Source organism: Macaca mulatta, chromosome 1 (assembly GCF_049350105.2).
Source record: "Macaca mulatta isolate MMU2019108-1 chromosome 1, T2T-MMU8v2.0, whole genome shotgun sequence".
NCBI classification, from domain to species: Eukaryota; Metazoa; Chordata; class Mammalia; order Primates; family Cercopithecidae; genus Macaca; species Macaca mulatta.
In genome coordinates, this window is record NC_133406.1 from 222,223,036 (window position 1) to 222,237,714 (window position 14,679).

Genomic DNA, 14,679 nt, shown 5'->3' on the forward strand with positions numbered 1-14,679 from the left:
GATGAGACACACAGTGTCATTATTAAGTTCAAACTAGCACAATGTTCATTTTCTTTTTCAGCCACCCCTAAATTAAGCTCCTAATTCGCACCTGCATCTTGTACCTCTTATTTACAGAGAAGCAAAAGTTTTCTTTTTTATTTTTAGGACTACCTACAAAACTGGGGAACCAAGAAGGCAAGCAGATCACGATATCAGGAGTTCGAGACCAGCCTGGCCAATATGGTGAAACCCTGTCTCTATTAAAAATATAAAAAAATTAGCGGGGCATGATGGCTCATGCCTGTAGTCCCAGCTACTTGGGAGGCTGAGGCAGGAAAATCGTTTGAGCCCGGGAGGTGGAGGTTGCTGTGAGCTGAGATTGTGCCAGTGCACTCTCGCCTGGGCAACACAGTGAGACTCCATCTCAAAAAAAAAAAAGGCCCAGTGTGGTGGCTCATGCCTGTAATCCCAGCACTTTGGGAGGCTGAGGCGGGTAGATAATGAGGTCAGGTGTTCAAGACCAGCCTGGCCAACATAGTGAAACCCTGTCTTTACTAAAAATACAAAAAATTAGCCAGGTGTGGTGGCGGGAGCCTGCAATCCCAGCTACTCGGGGCACAGAGGCGGGAGGATTGCTTGAACCTGGGAGGTGGAGGTTGTAGTGAGCTGAGATCATGCCACTGCACTCCAGCTGGGTGACAGAGTGAGACCCTGTCTCAGAATAAAACAAAAAGAAGGCACAGAATGCTGAAGTCAGTGGACAGACACTCTATGGAGGGTTCAAAGGATCACGCCGAGTCTGCATCCTGACACACAAGGAGCAGGGTCATATGGACTCCATTTACCTGTGGGTGGGACAGATTGGAAATTGTCTTTCTGGCCATAGGATCAGGAAAAAAATATACCTCTGGGTTGGAAAACATGAGAAAAATATTGTATTATTTTTCTTCTCCTTCTCCTTCTTTCCTCCTCCTCCTCTTCCTCCTCCTCCTCCTCCTTCTTCCTTCTCCTTTCTCCTTCTCCTTCTCCTTCTCCTTCTCCTTCTCCTTCTCCTTCTTGTTTCTCCTTGTTCTCCTTCAATATGGAATCTCTCTCTGTCACCTAGGCTGGAGTGCAAAGGTGCGATCTCCGCTCACTGCAACATTTGCCTGCCCGGTTCAATCAATTTTCTTGCCTCAGCCTCCGAAGTAGCTGGGATTACAGGTGTCCGCTACAACCCCTGGCTAATTTTGGTATTTTCAGTAGAGTCAGGGTTTCACCATGTTGGCCAGGCTGGCCTCAAACTCCTGACCTCAAGCAATCCACCTGCCTCGGCTTCCCAAAGTGCTGGGATTACAGGTATGAGCCACAGTGCCCAGCCTCTTTTTCTTCTTTTAAAAAATTACCTACTCTGAGACCAACCCTAGTGGTGAAGCCACACTTCTGTGATGATGCTGGTGCCACGAGTGCACCTAAGGGCTGGAGAGAAAACCTGTCACCCCGGATAGAGGAGCCAGGCAGAGGGGCCCCCCATTTTGTGAAGAGTGTGGAAACAGTCCAGTATTTTTTTTCTTTTCCAAATACATGAGACAAATGGTGAATCTCTTTATGAGTAGAGTTTTAAAAATCTTTTAAAATCTCTTGTGCCTTCTTCCTAAGGGCAGATCCAGTCACATGCATCTATGTGATAGCAGGGAAGGTTAAAACACTCAGAGAATGCCATTTTTCTGGCCAGAGGGACTAGAGAATGGGACCCCTGGAAGTGACAGGATGTGGGCGAAATCTCCAAGAGGAGAGGGATGGAGAAGGAAACCCCCTAGTTTTGTGTATGAACCAGGCTCACCTGGAATAAGTCCCAGGCTCACCTTCAAGTGATGCATGCATGAAATACACATTTAAAAAATGCAAAGGATTTGAGAAGTGAATGATGATGTAAATCACTGCCCAAGTCTGAGACCAGCCTCTGGGTGGGACAGACCTAATCAGCATAGCAAAGGCATCAAAGCTGGACTGAAGTTGAAACTATTATTCGTGGAAGGCAAGACGGATCTTGGGTTCTGGACATCAAATAGCTTGATGGCCTGCTAAATTAAAACAGTAAAACAAAAACAAAAACAAAAACAAAAAAACCTAACAAACAAACATTCCATCCTCCAGAGGATTTTGACAGGATTGAGAGTCTCACAACACAATATTCAGAAAGTCCAAAATTAGTTGACAGACCAGGAACCAGGAAACTCTAAACCAGTTCTCAAGGGAAAAGACAATCAACAGATGCTAACCCTCAGATGACCCAGATGTTGGAATTATCCAAGACTTTAATGGGGCCATTATAACCACACCCCATAAGGTAAAGGTATTAAAATGAGTGAAGAGATAAAAATTCTTAGCAAGGAAATAGAAACTATAAAAAGGAACCAAACAAAATATTATAACTGAAACGTATTATACATATATATATATTGAAATCACTGCATGAGTTTAATAGCAGAATAGAGACCTAAGGGACAAAAACAAACAAAAAACACCAAAACTCTAACCTTTCTGTCACTGGAATACCTGAATAGGAAGAGTAAGAGATGGATACAGAAAAATATTTTTTGAAATAATGGCTGGAAAGTTTCCAAACTTAATGGAGAAAAATTCGTAAATATTCAGATTCAAGAGGTTTGATAAAGCCCAAAGAAGATAAATTTAAAAAAACCCATGCCCAGATACATGCTAACAAAAATTCTGCAAGCCAAAAACAAAGAGAAACTGTTAAAGTAGTCGGAAGAATGATACATGTTACGTAAGAAGGAACAACAGTTCATAATTGTGAATATTTCATCAGAAATCATAGATGCTAGAAGAAACATTGGGACATCTTTTCTGAAAGAAATAATTGTCAGCCCAGAATTCTTTATTTAACAAAAATATCCTTCAGAAATGAAAGCAAAAGAAAGATATTCTTAGATGAAGGAAAACTAAGAGGATTCTTTTAAAAAAAATTTTATAGAAAACATGCTGAAAGCATTTGTGATGGGCATTTAGTCCATTTATTAAATAGACATGTAAGACATAACAACTATGAAAATTATGTTTATAAAACAGAAGATAGTTTGACATGGGCATAATAAAGTAAAAATAATAATGTAATTAACAAAAATTTTGTAAGAATTTGAAGACACATTGAAGGAAATGCCAATTTTCTCATTATAGCAGAGAAATAAGAAATAGATATCAACATTAAAATGTGTGGTTTAAAAAACACAATATCTCAATCCGTGAATTTTTTTAATAGACCTAATTTTTTTAGAGCAGATTTAGATTTACAGAAAAATCAAGCATAAAGTACAGAAAGTTACCAGGTGCCCCTCACCCCTACACATGCAGACCTCCCCAGCTCTTGACATCCCACACCAGAGGGGTACATTATTAAAACTGGTGAGTCTACTTTAACACATCTGTATTAATCTGTTCTCACTCTGCTGTAAAGAAATACCAGAGACTGGGTAATTTATAAAGAAAAGAGGTTTAATTGGCTCATGCTTCTGTAGGCTGTACAGGAAGCATAGTGGCTTCTGCTTCTGGGGAGATCTCAGTAAACTTTTATTCATGGCAGAAGGAAAAGCAGGAGCAAGTGTCTTCACATGGCTGGAGCAGGAGGAAGAGAGAGAAGAGGGAGGTGCTGCACACTTTTAAACAACCAGATCTCATGGTAACTCAGTCACTCACGCGTCACAAGAACAGCATTGAGGGGTGGTGCTAAAGCATTCATGAAGGATCCACCCCCAGGATCCAATTACTTCCCACCAGGCTCCACCTTCAATATTGGGGATTAAAATTCAACATGAGATTTGGGTGGGGACACAGATCCAAACCGCACAAATATCATTATCATCCAAAGTTCATAGTTTACATTAGGGTGTATTCTTGGTGCTGTACATTCTACAGATTTTGACAAATGTATAATGATGTATTCATCATCCTAGTTCAATCTGTTAATTCTTAGTATCATTTTTTTTCTAACTCTAGAGACATGTTTTAGAAACTAAATATTTCTCATGTGGGATATTATTCAGGATTAGTGGGGATAAGTTGCAGTAATCTACAACTTCAAAATCTCAGTTCCTGAATACAGCAAGGTTTTGTGTTTTTATCTTACAAAGTCTGCCATAGGTCTCAGCATCTGCATCCATTAGATTTCATCATCATGTAGCTGCATTTTCTGGATTTTGCAGCTTCTCTGATGAATATGGTAGGGGAAAAGATTGTTAGAGAAGTATATATAACAATTTAATCCTTTGACCTGGAAGTCACATTTTCACTTCCACCCCTGTGTTAGTCTGTTCTTGTGTTGCTATAAAGGAATACCTGAGGCTGGGTAATTTGTAAAGGAAAGAGGTTTAATTGACTCACAGTTCTGCAAGCTGTACAAGCACCGCATCAACATTTGCTCGGCTTTTGGGGGGACCTCCGGGAGCTTTTACTCATAGCAGAGGGCCAAGTAGGAGTAGACATGTCACATGGTCAGAGCAGGAACAACAAGGTTAAAGGCGGTGGTTTGCAACACTTTTAAACAACCCAATCTCACTATTGTGACTAAGAGAATTCTTAACCAGAAGAAATGCCCTGAAAGAAAAGTTAAAGGGAGTTCTTCTCGATGACGGGAATCGATACCAGAGGAAAACTTGGAATAAAGAAAGAGCAACAGAAATGTTAGATATCTGGGCAAATATAATACACTATTTTTCTTCTCTTCAGTTCTTTAAAATATATAATTATAAAATGTAACATTGTCTGGGAGGGTTCAATGTATGTACATAGGACAACTATAATATCAAGGATTGCAAGACTTCTATGTTTTATTTTTATTTACAGGTATAAATTAACTCTAAGTAGACTGTAAATGTTAAGTATGTATATTATAATCCCCAGGTCAATAACTAAAAAATAGTAGAAAGAGATATAGGCAAAAAGTCAATAGATAAACTAAAATGAAATACTAAAATATATTAAAATAATCTGAAGGAAGGCAGCACAAAGGGAACACAGAAACAAATGAACACAAGAGGTTAAAAGGAAAAAAAAAGATAAAATGGTAGACCTAAATCCAACTACATCACTTTTACATTAAATGTAAAAGGTCTAAACATAGACCTTAAAAGATAGAGATTGTCAGATTCTGATAATGCTGCCTATAAAAACTCTAAATATCTATATAATTAACACTCTAAAAATTTTCCAGAGTGTATATTGTTCAGTTCTTTGCCATTAAACCAAAGCCTAGTTCTTAAAAGGTCATGTTAAGTATGATTTTCTTGATGGGATTACCCTCCTTCTCTAGATGTTCCCAAATGATCCCTAGATCAAATGAACACATCAAGGAACCCAGTATCTAGATTATATCCTGTTCTCATATCTCCTTACCTGCCAACAGGGTTATATTTACTAAACTGCTATCAACCTATATTGAAGACCATTGTGAGAAACAATCCCTCACAACTCATATTTATACATTTCACAAGTTTCCTGAGTTTTTATTTATTGTATCACACCGTCTTTTCCCAGAGAGAAATTATTTGAATCTACCTTTTTGAAGGGTAGAAATCTTTGAAACTGCCCTTAATAAGATTCTTATTTTCTCATTGACATCAGTGGTTGTGTAACTCTCCAGATTTCCCACTTTTCCACTGGCTGCTGGAAAGCTCCAAGTTTCTCCCTGTAATGTTAATAAGCATTCCTACAATAAAAGGCCCTATGATCAAATAAATGTGCAAAACATAGGGCTAAAGAAAGTTAGGTTGATTTCTTTATTCTGTGATCTCATTTAATCCTCACAACCACCTTGGAGGTTGGTGCCATTATTATGCCAGTTTTATAGATGATGAGAAAACTGAGTCTTCAAAGAAGTTTAGACCACTAGCTCAAGATTATACAGTAGTGGTGTCATGATTGGAACATAGGCTGCTTGGATCCAGAGTCTGCTGTTTTAAAACTGTAGTCAAATCTTGCATGTAAAGTGCCTGACGGAGAAAAAAATGGTTATCCTTATAGTATGGGCAGCTAAAGTGCTTACCTCAAGCCTGGCTTCACAAAAGGAGGAAGGGATCTGTAGGGTCAATTAGGTGGGTCCCAGCACAAAGTCCCAGGGAAACCAGCCACCTCTATATCAACTTTTCTGCCCTTTTGCCTGGGAATGCTGCTGCTGGTGTTCACATGTCCAAAGCTTCTCCTGACACCCCACAAATTTCATCCTGATACTCCTGCTAATACTCTGACATTCACCTGACTTCCCCTAAGTCCCATATTTCTCTCTTGGAGGCCTATCTTCTGTGGACCAATGTGACAGGGCTGGTATGGGGTTTCATGAACTTTAAACTCATCTTGGAGGTAACTGCTTATTGATCAGCTGTGTATCTATGGAAGTGGAAGAGGTAGAAACAGACAGAGGAATTTTCCCCTAAATTTCCTGAATAATGGGTCCTAATTCTTCACTGTTACAGAATTAGACATTTATACTCTTTTCATTCCTTAAGATGGGTGGAATATACATCCCCATTCCTTGACTTTGAGCTTGGCCGTGAAACTTGCATTGGCCATGGGATGTCAGTGAATCTGACAAAAGAAGGAGCTTGAAATGGAGATTGAACTGGAACCCCCACAACATCCATTGAACTCATGATTTGTAATCATTGCCTAGAAGCTGCCTTCTTAATGGGCTCCCAGAACAAATATTGTCAAACTTGCAGCCTGAAGCCAAGCTGCTTGTCCGTATTAGTTTTCTAATTGCTGCATCACAAAGTACCACACACTCCATGGATTAACTCAACATTCATTTATTTTCTCACAGTTTCTGTGAGTCAAAGTCTGAATGCAGAATAGCTAGGTAATTCTGCTGAGGATCTGACCAAGATGATATCGGGGGTTGGCAAGGGTTATGATCTCATCTGAAGGCCTGTGTGGGGAAGAATCTGTTTCCAAGCTCATTTGGGCTTTTGACAGAATTCAGTTTCTAGTGGCTGTAAGACTGAGGTCTCCATTTTATTGTTGGCTGTTGACAAGGGTCACTCTCAGTTCTTAAAGGATGCCTTAACATCCTAGCCATGTAGCCAGCTTACTTCTCAAAGCCAGCAGAAGTCTTATGTAATGTAACATAATCATGAGAGTAACTGACTATTCCATCACCTTTGCCAGGTAACATAACCCTGTGAAGGTAGTGACTAGTCCATTATATTCACAGATCCTGCTCAAGGGGTGGGAACTAAATAGGGTATGTACACCAGGGACCAGGAATCTTAGGGGACATCTTAAAATTGTGCCTATCACGCCATCCATGCCTAGATTAGTCCAACCATAGTCAACCTACAAACCTGTGAATGTGAGAATTAATGTTTGTTGTTTTAAGCCACTGAGTTTTTAGGTGGTTTGTTATGCAGCATTATTGTGACATAGCTGACTGCTACATTTCCTTTCAATAAGCACTGTGCTTCTAGTTTAACCAGTGTCATAGCTTGACTTTGGGGAAGCAGCCTGGTATGATGGACAAGGCATTTGAGATCAGGCAGATCTGGGTTTGAATCCCTCCTTCTTCAATTTCTAGTTGAGGGAGGCTTGATCCAGTTACTTCACTTCTGGGTCCATGTCCTCATTTGTCTGATGGGATTCACAATGCCTATCTTGCAGGATGTTGGGAGGGTTAACTAAAACTATGGATATGGAGTACCTGGTACGTAATATTAGTGTTTCTCTCTTAAGCTCTTAGTTCTAGCCAACATGCCCAAGAGAATGAATGTGGTGTGAATTCTGGGAGGGGTCACTCCACTGCTAATACCTGAGCATTTCCTGGTAGGTGTCTCATTGCCAGATGAGAAGGTGACCTGCGGAGCTTCCTGACCTGGGGTAGCCCCTCTGGTGTGAGCCCCATAGCAGAAGGCAGCCCCACCTCTTTTCTATGTGGTAGAGACCCTGGGGATTCACCCTCATACAAGACCCCTGCTCCATCTCCCCAGTGCTTTGATATTAAAATCAGGCATGATCATGGAGAGCTCAGTCTTCACCACTGACTAGTGGTGTGAGCTTGAGCCAAGACTTTAACTTTCTGACCCTTGATTTCCTTCCTGTACATCAAGAGGTTAAATTCCCACCTCACAAGGCTGTTGTTACACTGATGGTACACAAAAAGCTGCTGCCTGGAGCCACTTGGGAGCTCAATTAAATGATGTTCCCCTTCACTCAGAGCAGGGGCCATGTATGTCTCCTGTTCTTTTTAATGAGGCTCCCTGCTCCACCCTCCCTCCAGGGCCCACCTTGGAGAGGAGCACAGAGCAGGTGCTTCAGGAAGGTGTTTGCTTCTCCTCCTGATCCTCATAAAAACCCTCTGGAAAGCGGGTGTAGTCCCCCTTCCCACTTCCCAGGCAAGTGGTAGATTACACCTCCCTGCTCCCTTTGAAGTGCAGTGTGGCCATGTGACTTGCTCTGGCCAATGGCATGTGAGCAGATGTGCCCTGTGTTTTGAGTGGAAGCTTTAAAAGCCAGTGCCTGATCCACTTGCTCTGTCTTTCCTTGGGTACCCGAGGCCAGCACGCTCAAGGGGATGCCTGTCTCCATCAGGCTGACTAGGATGAGTAGTGGTAGTGAATATGGATGAAAAGAAAGCAAACCTTTGGTGTTTTAAGCCACCATCCTTTGGGGTTGTTGGTTACTGTAGTCTATACTGGCACAGTGGGACAGACTACCTCCATTTGAAAGACAAGACAGCAGAGGGGAAGTGACTTGCCTATGGTCACACAGAGGGTAGCAAGGGGTGGGGCTTTACTTAAGGAGTACTTTTTAGTTCTTCTAAAAAGTGGCTAAGGTGACTGGAGCTCTGAACTAAGGTGCTAAGAGCTAAGGTGACTAGAGCTCTGAATGCCCCTCAACCTGCTGCCTTTGGGAAATGGGTTCCCACTCCCCATTGTAGCTGTTTACATTGTCAGGAGTAGGAAAATGATCTCTGTTCAGAGTAAGTCAGTGGCAGCCTAGGGAGGGGAATGGTGGAGCTGTGGAACCTGTACTCTCAGGAGGACCAGATTCTCTAGATTCAGCCACACAGCAGGTGCAATTGCACTTGGTCTCCCTGTCCTGTGTGTCCCTCCCACCTCAGTGGCTTCATTTATCTAAGGAACTCCTTTCCCTCACTAGCAAATTTTGTCCAAGGAAAGGCTTTGAAACTCATTCACCATAAGGTGTGCAGATTAATGAAACCAGGAAGAGAGACTGCTTTGTTATGCAGCATTATTGTGGCAATAGCTGACTGATATACTTGTCTATCCAATAACCATCTCCTCTTTTCTTTTATATACAGAAACCTGATTTTATTCTGGGCAGTCATGGGCCTGGGTAGAAAACTACATTCCTCAGTTTTCCTTGGGATGTACACAAAGGTCTCTGGGGGCAGGGGGTGCTTCTAGGAAAGCTCCCTAAGTGGGGGATCTCCAAGGGCAGGCTATGTTGTGGAGCTCCTTGGCCTCATGCACTCAGCACCTCATGTGTTGTGTTGCTTTCCCAGCACTTGTGATGGACACCTCCAAGCAATGCAGGCACTCTCTGAGCTGCCTGCATAACAACAAACCTTTGGCTTAGTTTCTCTGCAGAAGTGCTTGCAACCCACAAGAGCCACTTTGGAGATGCTTGGGCAGATAGTTTATATATCACTTACACATCACCCACCCACCCACATCACCGGGATAGCCAGCAGTCAATGACTGACTGATGCAGTACAAAAGGCCAGCCCCTGGCCTCAAGGTGGGACTGCTCTGGTACTACAATCCACACTCCAGAGCTCCTTGTGGCATCAGGTTGAAGCTGGACGCCAGGTAAAACCACCTCTTTGCTCAACTTCTCTACTTGTCCTATCTTGCTTCCTTCATTCCCTTACAGCTTTCTCTGGAGATCTCGCCATCAATAATTCAAAAAGAGCCAGGCATATTGGTAGTCCCAGCGACTCAGGATGCTGACAGGATCACTTGAGGCCAGGAGTTCAAGGCTTCGGTGTGCTATGATCACACCTGTGAATAGCCTTGCACTCCAGCCTGGGCAACATAGCAAGACCCCATCTCTAAAAAGAACAAAACCAGAAAATTGCCCGAGAATCCCTGTATGCTTCCAAGCAATATGTAAGTTTCTGAGCTGTCTTCTACCTCCCAAATCCCTTGTAACAGGAGAGAGCCACCGAGGGTTCTAAGCTTAGCAGCAGGAAAAGTTTCTTTTGGTGAAGAGAACTCAAGTTTCACCTTATTCTTTGACACTGTGCTGTTTCTGTGAGCTCACAGAGAGGCTTAAAGCAACAGCATCCATTGATCAAATATTGATTAGGCATTCACTAGAAATCTCGCAGCTGCTTGGCACTAGAGGACACAGTGGGGAGCAAGAGAAACACAGTTTCTACCCTGATCCTCTAAATTAGGTCCAAAGGCTTCTTGGACACCCCTCAGAGTCCCTTTTGGAGCAGCTGCATAATGACAATCAATTGAGTACACGAAACCTTCAAAATGCTTTTAATTTCTTTTAATGTGTAACAGTTACGCCTGAGTTACAGAGGAAGCGCTTACAAGCAGCAGGTAGTTAAAGCAAATACCAGTTTCTCTTTCTAATCTACTACTCCATATAGCTGAATAAATTATGGTGCGATTATATTTAAACACACACCTCACGCCCACATGCCCACGCACACACCCCACTCACACCCTCACTTACACCCACTCACTTCTGCATGGGGGAAAATGGCTGTGAGTCAAACATGGAAGCAACAAAGTTGCAGTTACTAGGAAGAAGGAATGATCTAGAGTACTATGTAGATATTTCCCAGGTCAGGGAATTGGCCATGTCAGAGTTGACTTGAAGAAGCATCAAATACACGGAAGTCTCAGAGCGTTTCAAGTTGGCGGCTAGAGAACCCCCATTTGGTCTTGGTTTTGGTGCCTCTGCACCAAAGGAGGAGGAGAGAAGAGCTGTGTACCCCCAAAAAAGTGTCCAGCAGTGCGAGACACATTCGGGAGCTTGACGAGAACATCAGGCTGAGAGAGGTCCCAGAGAACATCTTTTTAGTTGGGTGATGGAGTTTCACTGAGTCCCAGGATCCAAAATCTTGGATACTTCACCAACTCCATCTTAAAACACTGGATTCTGGCAGAGTGGTCAAACTCTGGGATCTGTCCTGTTCTCAAGCCAGAGTCAGATTTCAATCTGACTCTTCATTTTCCTTCTGGGCAAACCTCTCTCCATTCTTCTTTCCTTCTCTCTTATTCCCCTAGTTCTCTGTTTGCTCTGCCCTTTCGTGTTCCTCTGGCAAAAGAACATCAAAGGTAAATCAAGTATAAAATGGAAGTACAAAAGCATAGCTTGGTTCTTACACATCACTTCTTTTTTTCTTTATATAGCAAGAGAGAAATACCAATGAGAAAAATAAAGGAACAAGAATGAAAGAACCCACTAGAGCCTGGAATGCATAATTTGAACACACAATATGAAGATATATCCCTACAGATGGTCTCTGGCACTAGCACGACACGCACTGTGGGGGATTTCTTTCCTTTTTTAGTATATATATATATATATTTATAAAAAGTCAACTTTCTATAAACGAACAGCACATCACCACGTTTTCCAACTATTGTACAATGAACTCAAAAGAGAGCCCCCCTTAGAGAGGACCAACAGCGACTTGTGATAAGTCGGAGGAAGCAGCTCTTATTTTGCTACAGACTCTATTTACAGGGATGGATGGGGGTTGTATCTGGGACGGCCTGGCCACTGGAACCCAGGCCTTCTTTCTCAGGCTGTGGTCAGCCCCAAAGAGATGGAGGCCTTGTGTCTCTCGTTCAACATCACCTCTCGTGATGTTTCAAACTGCCAACACAAGGCTGAATTTTATGACCCAAGTTGGCCAGACACGTTAATATAGGGGTTTTAGAGAGAACCTATCAGGATCAAGGGCCTCTTTCTGAAGCAGGTGGGGCCCCTCAAGGAATAAGTCCCATTTTCTACCAAGATGATGGCTTGGGAGAACTTATGTTCAACGTTATGAGAAATCATTTGGTTTATTCCCAAGCAGGTCTTGGTTCCATTTCACCATCGGGATCAGACATCTGGGATTGGTCCTAGCATTGGACTGTCACCTCCTGGGGATAGGGCTGGGTGGTTTTGATGTCACCTGCCTGAGATCCCTGCTCCTGAGTCATAGAAGGTGTCAGGAGACTCAGACACTTTCTGAGCCAGGCCTCCAGGTGGAAGGATTGGCCATTCAAGGAATGTGGATGAAGAGTGGTCTTCAGGAAGAGCTGCTTTCTGCTGTGATAGCTACAAAAGCAGGGACTGGGTTACCAAGGGACAACAGAGCCTTCTTTTTTGTCCCGAACATGAAGAACCAAAAGTCTTCTGCAGTGGACGCTCCGGTTGCAACCTTGGTTGACCGTGATGGGTCACATGTGTCTGCTGCTACCAAAGAGTCTGTTTGTCTCCAGTTATTCACTGGTTTCTCTAAACCAGAGATATGAGCCAGCCTGGCCATGGTCCAGGACAGGCTTGATATGACCAAGTCTGAAGATGAGAACCAGGTGAACATTTGTCACAGAGGTGACGTCCACGTAGGAGACTGTCCTAGAATCTTGCCAACCCAGCTCCCCAGGAGGGAGGAACTCAGGTTGACTCCCAGAGCAGCAGCCCTTTCCCTCTAGGAATGTCTTGTTGGCTGAGGGCAAGAGGCATGGATTGAGCAAAGATGTGGGGGGACAAGCAGTTTGGTCTAATGTTTGTGAATTCAGTGCTGTGTCTCCCATCCCAAGTACTTTGTACTCAGCAGCACCTGATAAAGGTGATGGAATGTAGATTACAGCGACAGTGATGGTAAATAGGTATGATGATTTTGATAAATAGGTAAAGGTGATAAGAAGTTCCCAGGAAGGAGGAATCAGGGGTTTGAATCATCCCCTCAAGGTCCCAACTCTTAAGAGAATGGAACTTCAGGAGGCCACTGGCGTGGTCAAGGAAGGTGCCTCTTCCCTCTCCTCTGGAATTGTTGACATCTCCCTCTGCTCAGGGGTGGTAGCTTGAAAACTGGTCACATCTGCCTCAGCTCAGCTGTGCCAGATCAGGAGGCAGGGACCTCTTGGCTAAGACAGAGGCAACATTGAAAGATGCTACTCTGGGCAGGGCAACAATATGCCCCTAACAACATGCCAGGGGGAATCTTCTTGTCTGTGGGGCAAACAACCCCTGTCCAGTCTAGAACCCTCCTCCAAAGCTCTGAGGGTAGCTCTCTGCATCCCCAGAAACGGAAAGGGGTCTGGGGAAGATGGAGGCCTCTTCCTAGAGGATGGGGCATGGTAAGGATGGGCTCGGGCCTCTGTGGAAGGCTTTGGGCAAAATCTCAGCTCCCTGGGGTGTGGACTTGCAGGCAGAGAGCTGAAGCCTTGGGCAACAAAGGCTTGCCCTCCCGCAAACAAAGGGACCTGGTTGTGAAAGTCCCTTCTGAGCCGACTTCATGCTCCTCCACTCATGTATCCTCAAGACTTTATCCCCTCCCCATCTCATCTGATTCAGCTAATGAAGGAAACTGAAAAGTTCTGTGGGTTCCCCAGGCCCCAGATGGGTTGGACATGGTGGGAACTTGGGCTTCAGGCTAAGAGCCCTCTGCTTCCAGAAGCCTGAGTTGGGTCCTTGTATCCTGGGCAGGCCCATGGCTGACAAGCCCCACCCCCATGTGCCCTTACCCTCTGGTTAAGCCTCTTCCTGGTCTCCCCAGTCTCCCTGACTGTGCTAGATTTCCCCGTACACCTAGTAGAGGTGTCTGGGGAGGGTTCTGAAGTCCTTCAAATTCCTGGGTGGGGGTGAGACTGCCCCTCTGCTGACTCCCCTGGGAAGACCCCAAAGCCAGGGTCCCCTCTCTGCTGGAGTCCCAATGTCTAGAGGAGGAAAGGGCTGCCGTTCTGACATTGAGCCCGAGAACCTCCTTGGAGGGCTGGCTCCCAGTGCATCCAGCTGAGAGTAGCCCTGAATGCTTCACATCCACCTCTAGCTAGGGCACCCTCTGGAGTTGGGTCCAAAGGGCTGCAGGACTTCCTCTCAGGCATCATCCTCCTCTGGGTGCCCAAGGTGTTCTAGGTGGGCCTTGATCTCCATGCCTGAGATGGCACAGAGGCCACCATGGGATTTGACAGGGGAGGACTTCAGGCTGACCAGAAACCGTCCTTGGGGAAAGTGGGGAGCAGACTCCAAGGGCATCACTCTGGATCCCTAACCACAGCTGAGTGACAAGCTGGCTGTCTATCTCCAGGGTGCCAGTGATGAGAAGCAGGTGGGTTCCTTTCTTGGCCCCCTAGGACTCCAGGGGGATGAGGAGGCAAGGCTGGGAGGTTCAGGGGTCAGTTAGGGTTGGGCTGGGAATTGGGCTGGGGCAAGTCGCCCCGGGGGCCCTAGTAGGCCTGGCCAGTTTCCACAGGCAGAAGTCCCAGCACAGCAGAGTGCTCCCCGAGCTTCATGCGACGCTGGGTGGAGAGGCTCACGTTTTTGGCCAGATAATCAACAGCAGCTGGAAAAAAGAAGAGACTCTGCTAGAAATCGAGGTTCTTTTTGTTTATTCTTCCATTCACTCTATTTACATCCATCCATCCATCCATCCATCCATCCATCCATCCATCCATCCATCCATCCATCCATCTATCCATCCATGTCTATCCATCCTTTCTTTCATCCATC

General features: G+C 44.3%; 1 protein-coding gene across 4 annotated transcripts in view; it reads right to left on the reverse strand.

The window, feature by feature from the left end:
• Positions 1-10,476: 10,476 nt before the first annotated feature.
• Positions 10,477-14,679, reverse strand: part of PAX7 (paired box 7) — a 118,005-nt gene continuing 113,802 nt past the window's right edge. For all 4 annotated transcript variants that reach the window (XM_077988720.1, XM_077988710.1, XM_077988726.1 and 1 more), the window contains exon 9: positions 10,477-14,512. In XM_077988720.1, the coding sequence (XP_077844846.1) occupies positions 14,397-14,512 (116 nt within the window). In that variant the 3' untranslated portion in view covers positions 10,477-14,396. The remainder of the gene's footprint in view (positions 14,513-14,679) is intronic.